This window comes from Megalops cyprinoides, chromosome 18, assembly GCF_013368585.1.
Source record: "Megalops cyprinoides isolate fMegCyp1 chromosome 18, fMegCyp1.pri, whole genome shotgun sequence".
Taxonomy (NCBI): Eukaryota; Metazoa; Chordata; class Actinopteri; order Elopiformes; family Megalopidae; genus Megalops; species Megalops cyprinoides.
The window spans coordinates 8,607,527-8,620,268 of record NC_050600.1 but is presented as its reverse complement, the minus strand read 5'-3'; the positions used below and the strand labels follow the sequence as shown (position 1 = coordinate 8,620,268).

General features: G+C 44.8%; 1 protein-coding gene and 1 long non-coding RNA gene across 2 annotated transcripts in view; one reads left to right on the top strand and one right to left on the bottom strand.

Annotated features, from left to right (window-relative positions):
• LOC118793687 overlaps nucleotides 1-12,742 on the bottom strand; it is a 19,506-nt gene extending 6,764 nt beyond the window's left edge. The window contains exons 1-2 of the long non-coding RNA XR_005005663.1: nucleotides 12,732-12,742; nucleotides 11,832-11,834 (exon numbers count right to left, since the gene is read on the bottom strand). This is a non-coding gene — a long non-coding RNA (uncharacterized LOC118793687). The remainder of the gene's footprint in view (nucleotides 1-11,831; nucleotides 11,835-12,731) is intronic.
• Nucleotides 2,023-12,742, top strand: part of tbc1d14 (TBC1 domain family, member 14) — a 42,337-nt gene continuing 31,617 nt past the window's right edge. The window contains exons 1-3 of the mRNA XM_036551939.1: nucleotides 2,023-2,035; nucleotides 2,436-2,600; nucleotides 7,138-7,801. Coding sequence (XP_036407832.1) covers nucleotides 2,543-2,600; nucleotides 7,138-7,801 — 722 coding nt within the window. The 5' untranslated portion in view covers nucleotides 2,023-2,035; nucleotides 2,436-2,542. The remainder of the gene's footprint in view (nucleotides 2,036-2,435; nucleotides 2,601-7,137; nucleotides 7,802-12,742) is intronic.

The following is a 12,742-nucleotide window of genomic DNA, read 5'->3' as shown; positions in this document are numbered from 1 at the left end:
TGCATGCTAACATCACACTCCAGCACCATTTTGAGTTCAGTTTAAAAAAAGTGTAAAAAGATAACTGAAAAATACAAGAGGGTAGAGCAGTGATTGCTTTATTTCATTTTATTTTGTGTGTGTGTGTTTTGTGTGTGCGTGCGTGTATGTGTGCGTGTGTGAGAGACCAAGTCACAAAGCACTTACATGGGAGTTTGAAGGAATGTGGATTGATTCATTTTTTTCTCTTTTCATGGTTAGGGTTTTGTGTAAATGGATAACAGTGGAGGAAAATGCATCATATGGTGAATGCATTAGAAACCATATAGAGGCTAACAGTTGAGTTTTGATTGCACTGTGGTCTGAAGAACATGGCATATCCAGCACTGAAAACCAGATTTCTCCTTATTTCTCCGTTCTTTCTCGGCAACACCTTCCCATCCCACCCCCGGCCCTGTTTCAAGTGGTTGTATTGTTCCAATTTCATGTACACCCAGAGTAAATTATTTTGTTTCATTGTGGAGTTTCTTAACAACTAATAAAGGAATAAACCAACTTAGCTTGTGTCCTTCCTCATCATTCATTCACCATATACAGTTAAATCAATTTAGAAAATGCTGTGTACTCTGGCAGTATGCATATTTGTATGTCTTAATCTACAACTTTATTTTCACAGCTCAGATATGGGAAATCTGTTGAAGTGTTATGTATTTTAACAACAATTGGACAATGGATGGGTGACTACTTTCTGCCTTTGATGGTAACAATGGTCACTCTCACTCATTCTCTTAAAAAGTCATGGATTTTCAGTAATTGTAAAACAATTTTGGAGTAAACCTGCACTTAAATTTTACTTGGTCATACTACCAATATTGTTTTCAAAGGATTTGCAATTTGAACAGGCTTGTCCCATGGCCCAGAGGTTAAAAGGTATCATTTTCCTAGCTTTCTTTATGAGGTGTTTCATTATGTGTGTTGCAATCTAGACAAATTTGACTTTAAAGCTGACATTAGAGGGAGCAATACTTGAGACATTTCCAAATATTGAGTCAACACGAACATGTCTGGGTACTCGGCAGCCAGCCCAACGAGTGTAGTCGTATGTTACTGACTTGTTAGACTTGATAATAAATGGCATGTTCGGTGCATAAATGAGGAAGTTATTAATAGTTTACTTAGTGTTTTAAAGTTTAGGTCAATCACACAGAGAAAGTGGGGTGTTTGACCAGAATATCGTAGGGGACGCAGTGTACCTAATTGGGGACCGCGGTGTGTACTCTACACCTAATGGACTGTGAGTTCATTCCAGGAAGTCTACTAGCGAAATAACGTGACATTTAGAGACCGATCATCTTACTCAAATGGAGTGACATATGCGCTCTACGTTTACGTATGTCGGGCATAAGAACAATGTAGCTAGGCAATGTTCAAAAAAATTCCTCTCCGCATGAAACCACCTGCTACTAGCCTAAAGATCACAGCAAAGGTGGTCTTACTTTCCTCTTGACTGACAACACTACACACCGTTGGCATCCGTGTGGGTAATTTCTACAATTGGTCTGAGTATTAACGTGGGCTAGTATTAATATCGCTTATAAGTTTTAAGCAATGTATAACAGCAATTCCTGCAAAGAATGAGCTAAATTGGAGAAGAAAGCTTAGAAACTCTTTACAAACGCACCCAGTGAAGCACATTTTCAAACCAGCTACCTACGCTACAGAAGCCGGCAGCTCCTACAAACTGTCTTTTGCAAGTTAACTTCCTCCTTCTGTTCTTCTCCTTTGCTCTATCGCCAATGAATATACTGCTAACGAGTCAGCACAAAGAAGACAGAATAACTGCGCGAACCGATTGCCATCAGCTGAAAAGTACTTTCCATACTTTCATTTCTATGTACATTTGTTTACTAGAAGTAGATCCTTATGCCTAAGGCGATTATTCACGCCTTTCCTTCCGACAGGTGAACCCATCGATGTCGAGCGTTTCTTGGCTCGATTGCCTGGGACGGTGGCTAGCTACGTTTGTTTTAAAATGGCGGCGGAAGCGATGGAACAGGTAGCTATAGCTTCTCATCTGTGTCATTTCATCGGATGTTTTTTTACTTTTAAAGTGTGTTGTTTTCTTTGCCGATTTAGCATCATAAGTAAAGTGTGTGGTCTTTTACGTGTCTGTTTCGCTTTCAGTATGAAGTAGACAAAACATGAAAAACCCATCAGTTCAGCAAGCTAACGTTAAATTAGCTTGCTAATGTAGTTGCCTATCCCTCTGGCTTCCTAGGTAGATACAGCGCTGGCTAACTTCGTAGTATGAGTGTTACTTTGTTTAATGCACAGAATGGCATGTTCGTCCCCTTCATTTTTTGATCTCACAGTTTCGGGGGATGCATACCGTATATGTGTTGTACAGTGTTCTTCTAAAAGCGTATTAAACGGAGATTTTTCCTTATGTGGCAAAGCCGCGTTGAAACCGAAGGCGACTGCGGTGGGTAGCGGTGCATCATGGACCGATCGAAGTGTCAACTGCAGCCTGCCGCGTCCACTGCCCACCTGTAGATTCAACAGTATGGCACATACAACCGACGGTACCAAAGACAAGACTGCGGTATGTGGAGGTAAAGAAGGTACGTATGTTTTTTTTTCACGTGCGTTTTTGCTGTTGAAGGCAACAGGTGTTTCCCTCTGTGTGTGTGTGTGTGTGTGTAAAGACAAAATTTAAAGGTACACTACGTACCACATCAGGAATCTTTTAAGCCTCATTTTGATGTTGTTGTCACTTTTTGCTGTTAGCCTAGCTGTTGAACAATCAACATAGCTGCAGTACATGTAGCTATTTAGTTCACATGTGAATAGTCATAGAGAATAATAGCCGTAGAGAAATTACAAAAGTGACTTTGTAAATATTTTATAAAATGATATCGGTTTTATGCATAGCTGATCTAATTTCTTACCCCCAAATAAAAGTACTCTCGCTCTCCTCGGTTCAGCATTTGATCCTCAGATTTCACAGATGACACTTAAGAAATGCAGCACCATTGTTCCAGCTAACAGAGGCCTCTTAAAGCAGCTGAGACTGTAAAGAGGATTATGCGGTTCTGCACTCCGTTTGCATGGTGGAGTGAAATATAAATATTAACTGAGGACTGGAGAATCCAGAACAATGCTGAACCGAGTTTTAGAAACAGACCTAAAGACCTAATAAAATCAGTGAAGTGAGAGACGTGAAAAAGAAGGTTGAATGCGCTATTCCGATGAGAGAACCGGCTTATTGTGTTTCTACTGTAACTACAGAACTGGAAATTCTTGTTTCTGTTCAATTCTTAAGTTTCAATATGAAATTGGGAAACCTGTTTCAGTGCTTAATTGTAAAACCACAGCATGTTGCAAAATAGTTTAAAGCAGAATCCTGCCCATGCCCTAGGTTTAATCAATGCACCGCAATTGTGTTGGTAAGCATCTCGTTCAAGGTGTGGTCTCAGGTGGTTATATTGACTCCTAGGTGACCTCTTGCATTGTAGTTTGAATTGGAAAAAAAAGCATTCCTCATTTCTGACACGTCTGTTTTAAACATTTTAGGCATGTGTCTGTCTGTGTTGGGCTCTTCCACAGATTTGCAAAAGATTGTTTTCAAAACGGCAACCTTTGCACAAGGGATGTTTTAGTAAAAGAGTTACAATATAAATATTTATATGAAAATGGTAGTAGTATTCCTTTCTTGTGGGCTAATTTGCAGAAAATTGGACCTATTAAGTTTCAACACAGCCATTTGCCGCAGGTAATACTCTTACTACCTGTGAAGTAGATTGAAATATTCATAATATGCATGGCCCTTGTCAGATTCTGTTTGCAGAAATAAATTCAACCCCAGCACATTATATTGAGGACATGCTGGTCCAATAATTCTGTGTTAGAAATAGTTTGTATGGATGTGCGTGTGTGCACGTGTATATGCATTTGGTGTGCGTGTGAGTGTGTGCGTGTGAGTGTGTGTGTGCGTGCGTGTGTGTGCACATACAGTATGTGTGTGCATGTGTGCATATGTGTGTGGCTGCTGGCACATGTCAATTTTTGAGTGTGTGAGAGCATGTGTGTGTGTGTGTGTGTGTATGTGTGTGTGTGTGTGTATGTGTGTGTGTGTGTATGTGTATGTGTATGTGTATGTGTATGTGTATGTGTATGTGTGTGTGTGTGTGTGTGTGTGTGTGTGTGTGTGTGTATGTATATGTGTGTGTGTGTGTGTGTGTGTGTGTGTGTGTGTGTGTGTGTGTGACTGGTTCAGCTATGTGAGGTGCTGCTGTCGATTTGCACATGGCTGCTGTTATAGAGGAAACAGAGGAAACAGGTTGAGGCTTGCGAGGTCCCAGGGAGACCCCAGAGTAGGCTGCTGAAGCACTGAACAGAGCATAGATCCTCTAGTCAAATCCGTTCTCTCTGTGTGCAGACCTCACTCGTCGGGTACGTGCACTTCTGCCTCTCTACCTGTCATGGCGTCTATTTTCAGCGTTCTTACTGATGCTGTGTGTGTTGTTGGGAGACGTATGGTGGGCCCCAGATCTCCGTTTGACAGGTATTGCCTCAGCCAAAGCAGAGAGGCATTTGCCATCCACGTTTTCCCGATGCTGTTTATCGATTGAGTGGGTTGTATTACCAGAAAGGTAAGGTGTCACTGGATGCATGTGCTTAGATGCAGGGGACGTGTGTGTGCAGTGCAGACAGTGCAGACATGGTGCCTTGCAGTACAGTATGTCAGTGAAGGTTATTTTCTCGTGTGCTGCTTCTGTCATATTTTATGACATGTGTAGATATGTTATAGTTGATGCTGTATGTAGAACCTGCGTTGAAGCAATAAAGAACATGAAAGATGGACTATAGTACCATAGGATTGCACTCTGTGACAATTTGAAGTTTGGTGCATTGTATTTTGATGTTCTTGCATCTACAGAGTTCCTGCCTGTAATAACAAAAAATTCATTTTAATCCCTTTTTATCAAGATTTGACTTTTTTTTACAGGATGTGCTTTAGGAACTCTAGTAGATGCTGGATAAATGCAATTTATTGTCAACATAACAGGCCTAATTATTAAAATATAAGGCTGCATGTGTATTAGCTGCTCAAAGGTCAGGACTGATAAACAGCTTGGCCATTTGATTAATAACACACAATAGATTACCTTTACTCTCATGGTGTCATGACAACGGATGTGAGTTTTCCGCTAGGTAGTGATAACAGTGAGCGTGGATATGGATATTTATAGTGCCACATGATTGGGGAGTGCGCGGGTGGCCTTTTGTGCTAGTTGTTTTTTTTTTTTTGTTCCTTCCATGGTGCAGAGTCCAAAAAGCACATGATGCACTGTTGATCTGGTTAAAACTGCACCCTTGGCCTTCTGGATAAAACCCCCGAAGTCCATGAGCCGCTTCCACACAGGGTCAACGAGGGCGTGCTGTATTAGCCAGTTCACATCATGATTTCAGTGTATGCTTGAATATTGATCAGTGCAATAAGGCATTTTAAAATGTGACACATTTGCATTGGCCTGTGTCGTTTGCAACACGTGTAAATAGGGGGAAATCTGCTTGCTCAGTGAACCGTGTGGTCAGTTTCATTCTGACATCTGAAAATTCAAGTCTTTTTATCAGTTACAATTAGCAGGCAGCTTTTGCATTTGTTATGTTTTATCTCTTGATTATTGCAGATTTTTTCCAAGAAATTCCAGTGTTTGTACAGTTGGATAAATTAACATTTTTTGTGTGGATTTGTGTTCATTTGTGGCATAAAATGATTTGAGCCGATGTGGCAGGTCAGGTAGTTAGTAGGGCTAAAACCCCTCCTTTTCATGGATTGCAGAAAAAGGCAACTACGAAAATTGACCTTTGGAAATAGGATTTCAGTTTTTGAATTTTAACACTTTGGCATTTCAGGATGTAACTATGTTTTCAGCATGATGCTGTTACCGATGCTGTTACCCTGTCATTTCAGGGAAAAAGTGAGTGTGAATTTCACTTCCTGAAACTTCTGGTTGCAGCTCCTGTAAAACCCTTGCACCCAGGAGAAGCGAATATTTGTTCACCAACTTCTGTGATTGCTCATTCAGTTTTAACGTTTGTTGTACGTGGAAGAACTTTGTGGAAGTTCTCAATAGTTGCTTTGTTACTTCACTGAAATTATACTATGTATATTAATGTCAGTAGATTTGTGGAAAGTGTTTAAGAGAAACAAATTGGACTGGAAATGCAGTGGAAAAACATGCTTCTGTCATTTTCTGATGAAAGGGGTTCTCTGGTGCTGTTGAAAGCCCCGGAGTCACCCTCTCACTCTGATCTAGCTCATTTCACACTGCTTTTACAGATCCAGGAGCAAGCAGCAGGTGGTGCAGTCATGAAAACATGAAAACATGCATAATCAGAATTTACAGAGGCGTTTTGTGCTGTGTTCAGACCCGTTTTATTTGAACGAGCATTTAACACGTGCATGGATGGTACTGGTAAATTTTAAATATTCTGTTTATAACTAAAGACGGTACAGTACATTTGTTTAAAGAATAGCACCAGCATCATTGAATCATTAAATGTTTCATGGTCAACATACAGGTACAGACAAAAACAAACCAGATTCAGTTTGCATATCTTAATGTCTTATTGGGGTTTACTGTGGACGGGCTGTTGCGGACTGATGCCAATGGAAACTTTTTCAATGTAACCATTTCGTTATACTTTGTCAGCATAACTTGCCGACATCTACTGAACGGCTGTCGTTATACATTACAATGCATTACATTATTGGCATTTAGCAAACGCTCTTTTCCAGAGCATCTTACATCAGTTACATATGGTTTTTTTTTTTTTTTTTCTTTACATTGTTATCCATTTATACAGCTGGGTGTTTTTACCGAGGCAGTTGTGGGTTAGGTCTGTTGCCCAAGGGTACAGCAGCAGTGCCCCAGTGGGGAATTGAACCGGCAACCTTTGGGAGCCCTGCTCATTAACCACTACGCTACACCGCCACCCCACATACATTTGCACATTTGCTGGTGTTTTGCTCCTTTACTTCTTCACAGCCTCTTTCAGTACCTCCCTCCCTCGTGTTGTGCAGCGGTGCTTTTTTTAATTGCATTTATGAATGAAACACAGAGCTGTTAACAGCACGCTTTGTACCCGCAGGTGCGTCCGGCGCGGTGCTGATGGAGAACGGCACCGGTCCGGTGCAGGGCGCCCCCGTGGCCACGGCCGGCCCGGACCTCCTCCAGAACCACCAGGGCGGCGGCGAGCGGCGGCCGCACTCCCTCCCCAGTTACAAGCCTACCTTGCACTTTAGCCGGGGCCACGAGGAGGACCGGCAGAGCGTGGCGTCCCAGGACTCGGGCATCCCCACGCTGGAGATCAACAACCCGGAGCCCATCCACGCCCGGCCGGGCCCTGGCGACGGCCCCGCCACGCTGCCGCTGGACGCGCCCGACGGCGGGCTGCGGAAGTCGTCGACGTTCCCGCGCAGCGGCTACGACTCGGTGCGGCTGTTCAGCCCCGGGGCACGCAGTGCCCTCAACCGCAGCGACGACATCTCCGTCTGCAGCGTGTCCAGCCTGAGCACCGAGCTCTCCGCCACGCTGTCCGTCAGCAACGAGGACATCCTGGACTTCATGGTCACCTCCGACTCCAGCGCCATCGTCACGCTGGAGACGGACGACACGCACTTCTGCGACGTCACCCTCTCGTCCCCCGCTGACTGCGGGGACCTGTGGAGCCCCCGCCGCCGTCCCCCGGGGGCCACGCCCCAGGAGGAAGGCCGGCACAAGAGACTTGGGCCGCTGGCCAGCTTTTTCACCAGGTACTGTGAACACACACACAAACCACACTCAAACCACACACAAACCACACTCAAACCACACACAAACCACACACAAACCACACACAAACCACACACAAACCACACACAAACCACACACACACACACAAACACACACACACACACACACACACACACACCTCTCGCTAGACTCTGATATGTCTCTGATATCCGTGTAAGGGCTTGCTCCATTGTCCATACTCTTGTTATTGTGTGTAAATTTCTAGCCTTTCTCCATGAGTTCCAGAAGGTCCTATACACACACCTGTACGCTTGCTTCATTTGCTCAGTCACGTCTGTCTGCTCTATATTCACGTGGTGCAAAGGACTGCAGGCTAAACTGCCTGCGCTGTGAAAACAGTGTGTATCCATGCTGAAAAAACCCTGCTGCACAAGCGTGCTGATGTGGCGTTTCAGAGACTGAGCGGATGCCAGCACCACTCAAGTCACGAAACCCTGAAAACTGGTCAGTTTAACCCTGGTCATAATATCGTACAGCACAGACAGGGTGTGTGCTGATGCTGCTTTCTCTGTGAGAGAGAGATGCTGAAAAGCTGTGATCTCCCTTTTACTTTCATTAGAGTCTCTCATGTCAATACTGAGACACAACTCTTCTGCAGTGGAGGTCTCTGGCTGTGCTGCAGAAAAGTCAGTTAGGAAGTAGTTTAATGTAATAACGGGGTTGTCCTTGAAAAACTGAACCACTTCATATAGAACATATTTTTGGTGAATGAAGGCTTTTCTTACGAATGGCTGAATAACTCCTGGGTAGAATGGAGATTACTGCATGTTCATTTGTGTCCTCAGGTGGGTGGCATGAAACAATAATAGCTACCTCAGGGTGGTGAGAGAGGGATGGTCCTGTGACGTCACCATGAGGTTAACCCCTCGTGAGGCGACGGTTTGGGATGTCGGGTTTGAAGGTGTGGGAAGCGGAAAGAAAGAATGCGACGGTGCCGAAACATGTCCTCTCCTGTAACGAGAAAACGAGGCCTGCGTGATCGACAGCCCTCCTGACACTTGCAACAGCATGGGAACGCTACCGCGAGGAATCCAGAGCGAAGGATCCTCATTAAGCTCAAGCCCGGACATGTGTGACAGTGTTTATGCTCTCACAGGCGTGGGGGAAGCTGTGCCGAGCTGTTGGTGCTTTGCGGGTGCGTAACCGCGCTTCGTGGAGGTCTGTTTGTCAGGCTCTGGAATCGCGCTGGCTGTGAACGATGCGAGTAGGAGGATGTTTCACGATCAACCCTAACCCTAACCCTAACCCTAACACTTCTTATCTCCTGATTGAATCTGCACAGCACGGTCCTCTTGACAGTCTTTTATGGTCACTCACACTGTTATGGTCAAAGCCACAGCCTAGGTGTCCAACGACAAAGTTAACTGCACCAATTTAAGTTTGTCCAGCCTGGTAAGATTGATTGAAATAATATGGCAGTGGTGGAATTTTTTTCCACCAGCAGAGGTCCACAGCTTTATAGTTCTTGCGGTGTGACCTTTGTAGGTTCCAGAGGAGTGCAGCTGAGTGCAGAGTCCAATTTGCCCCCCCCCCCCCCCCCTCAGCCCCTTGTACCAGGACCTCCTGGGTGATGTGTTCATTTATATCCTGAGAGATTTTCTGTTTGTGGTTTTCCGTGGTTAGTATTTTTACATACTCAGGTTAAACATTAAAGTGACCGGTCTGCACTGGAATGTGACAGATGTGCTGAGCATTGCTCTGAGGTCTCTGTTGGGTCAAACCCTAATCTGTCTGGTAGTGAGCAAGTGAATGTGTCTTATTTAACTGTGGGACATGTGAGATCTGTGGCAGTCAATGCTATCTGATCTTAGTGTTTCCATCCTCGGTGTCTGCTTTAAATGACAAGTAGCTTCACGTTAAAATACCCGAAATATGTAAAACCGTGGTCCAAAAGGTACTCCTCTTTCTGTCGGTTATTTGGTGTTGATGTGGGGACACCTTACAACTTATATCACAAGCCACGGCTATTTTGCAAGACCCAGAGACAAATATTTTCAAGAATGGTGATTCAGATTCAGATGCGTAGGATAAAAAGCATTCATTTGAGATTTGCTGTCCCGCAGGATGTCTCAGAATTTGGCTGTCGCGTTGCTTCTGACAACCAGGCTAATGCGTCCCTGTTAAGTTTCCAGATCCATGTTTTCCTTCTTTCATTAGGTGATTTACGGACAAGCTGTTGGCTGTGTCCTACAAACATACGTTTGTACAAACGTTTTGCTGACAGCTTTGCCACAACTATCGAACCTGTAAAGAAGGTAATTTAAATGTGAACCTGGAAGGGGTTGTAATAGTTTTCAGATTGGGAGTTTCCCTGCACTTTATGGATTTAAAAACCTTGGTGTAGAAGGGCATGTATGTGAGTCTAAAGCTGTTTGGTGTGGTCTGTTCCTGGTTCAGTCTCCTTACGCCACAGTGTTCCTGCCCGAATGCTTACTGTTGTTAGCCTTCTTTGTGTCCGAGGTAAACGCCCTTCTTCTTCAAAGACGGGGGTGAGGTTGAGAAGAGCTCCCGGTGAAAGGAAACACGGATGTGCAACACGTTGCGTAATCTTTTGTTGAGGCATCACTGGGGGAGGTGTAGAGTTGCAGTTTTCAACATCGTTTGGCCTCCACTGCTCTGAAGCAAACTTAAAGCCAGACCGCAGTACATGGAGACATAGAGGCTCTGAAGGAGGTGGGACATGAGTCCAGGTCTCCTTGGGAATGAAGACTATTGGGATAGGAGAGGGACTAGTCCTACACATAACACATCACACCAGCGCGTCTAATCTCAACTCAGTTTCTGACTCTTCAGTTGAGGTGAAATTATTGTGAAACAGGCATTGTGATATTTGCTTGAGGTGCAAGGAGCGCCAAGGTGTGAACGATTCCCTTGGCTACACTGTCCTACCACAGCAGGGTGTAGCCAGGCACTGGAATTTATGCGCTTCGGTTGATAGGAATACAGACAGATGTCAGAAACCATCGCTGTGATTGGCAGCTCTCGGTAGATTGGTGCAGACAATGTAAGGTGGGACTTGGTCACAGTTTGTACAGCATATGGAGTCTGCCCTGAGGAACAGTTAGGAGAATAATAGGGTGAAAGTTTCCTGGGTTTACGAAGGCAAATGACCTGTGACACTAGTTTAAAAGCATAGCAATGCCAGTGTAACAGATTTACACCCACACAATCAGTGAACCTAAAACAGTGAGGGCCATTCCTGTCTCTATAAATATGTACAGTATATATATATACGTACAGTATTTCCTGCAGCTGAGTTTGCAGTAGCCGAGCTTCCTTTGCCTCAAAGGTAAACATTTGCATAGCCTGACAGAGATGTAGAAGCCTGTTGAGGCTGAGTCCAGAGTTCATGAGCACTTCTGTGTTGGTGTGTAGATTGTATGTGCACCTGGGTGTTCGTGCCGGGATTTATGAACACAGAAATGTTTCAGTACTGTGGTGGTAGTTTGCAGATTTTATGTGCACTGGTGCGTTGGTGGGTGGCGCAGTTGTGTGGTGGAAAACAGGTGGGTCAGGCAGCTGTTAAGACGCCTTCGCTGTGTGCGACTAGATGAAAATCAACCCACTGTGCTGTGCCAGCTGGTCATGGGCGGACCTAGTCTGGTTTGGTCTCCCCATATTCAACATGTAGAATCTTCATCACCTTACATTAATGGCTAATCCAATCAGAGAGCGGGGGGTGTGGCTTGAGGAGCGTTTGAGCTTGAAAGCTGGGGGTTAAGAGATGGACTGAGCTTTCAGCACTCACTGTACGTAGAATGATGCAAAGCAAAGGGAGAGGTTGTTTTATTGGATACCCTCTGAAGCGTTCCAGCTAAGTTTCAGACACTCACTTTTACATCTCTTTGTACAGTAAGAAATTTAGGTTTGACCTAAACTTTGTGTACAACGACACGGGAAAGTTACAGCAAAAGAACAGCTTTCTCACTTCCTCCCAGGATTCTGAGTTTGTTCTGCTTATGCAGACAGAGAGTGGATTGATGAAGGCACCAGCTGTCCCAGCACATGCTGGACTGTAAAGGGTGAATGTTTAGTGCAGTAATGGATGCTCGGGCACTGTATAGTGGATGTGTATGGTGGCCTACCTGAGCTTCCCCTGAACAAACCCCCAGCAGCAGGGGATGTTTGTGTTGTATGTTGACCCAGGCTAATGACGCCTCCTCAGTAAATACACAGGCTGGAGTGAAGCAGCATGAGGTGGAAGAACAGCTGAAACGCAGTGTATTTGCGGTAACTAACTGCCTCCCTGCTTGCGAGATTGGCCTTTGATTAGCGCTTTGATCTCCTGCGATCTGAAGCCCCCCCCTGCGGTCGGCCACACTGTCCTGTCCCCCCAGGCCCTCTTTCTCCCATGTGTAGCTGTGCGTGTATCGCTGTGCAAACGTCAGGGCTCAGCGCCGTCTCTGTATTTACACCATGGTAATGCTGTCACGAGGCTTTTTTCATTCCCCGGCTCCCACTACCGTGTCAAAGGTATAGTTTTAATGCCGTTTCTCGAGTATTTAAACCATGTTTTTTTTTCTGAATTTTTTTATCACCATAGCTGTGCTTGCTGTCACCATGGCACCCAGGCTGTGTGGCTCTCGCGTGCCATTGGCCGATGTTGGTTACCCACGGCTACCCATGGTAATGTTCAGTAGACGGAATTATGGGAAGCAGTGCCAGGAGAGAGGGGGGGGGTGCAGTGGGATGGCTGGAAGGTGCAAGGTGCAGGAGACCCTCCACACAGGCAGGTTTACAGTTTGTACCTGTGTAGGTACACATGTTAATCACTCAGTTGTTGGTTTATTGAATTGGTTTTGCATTTACTTTTATTCATTATGAGTGAGGCAGAGTACAACACAAGCAAAAGCCATACAGGGAGTCACAATAATACAAGTGCTGAATGACCAAGTTTCAGC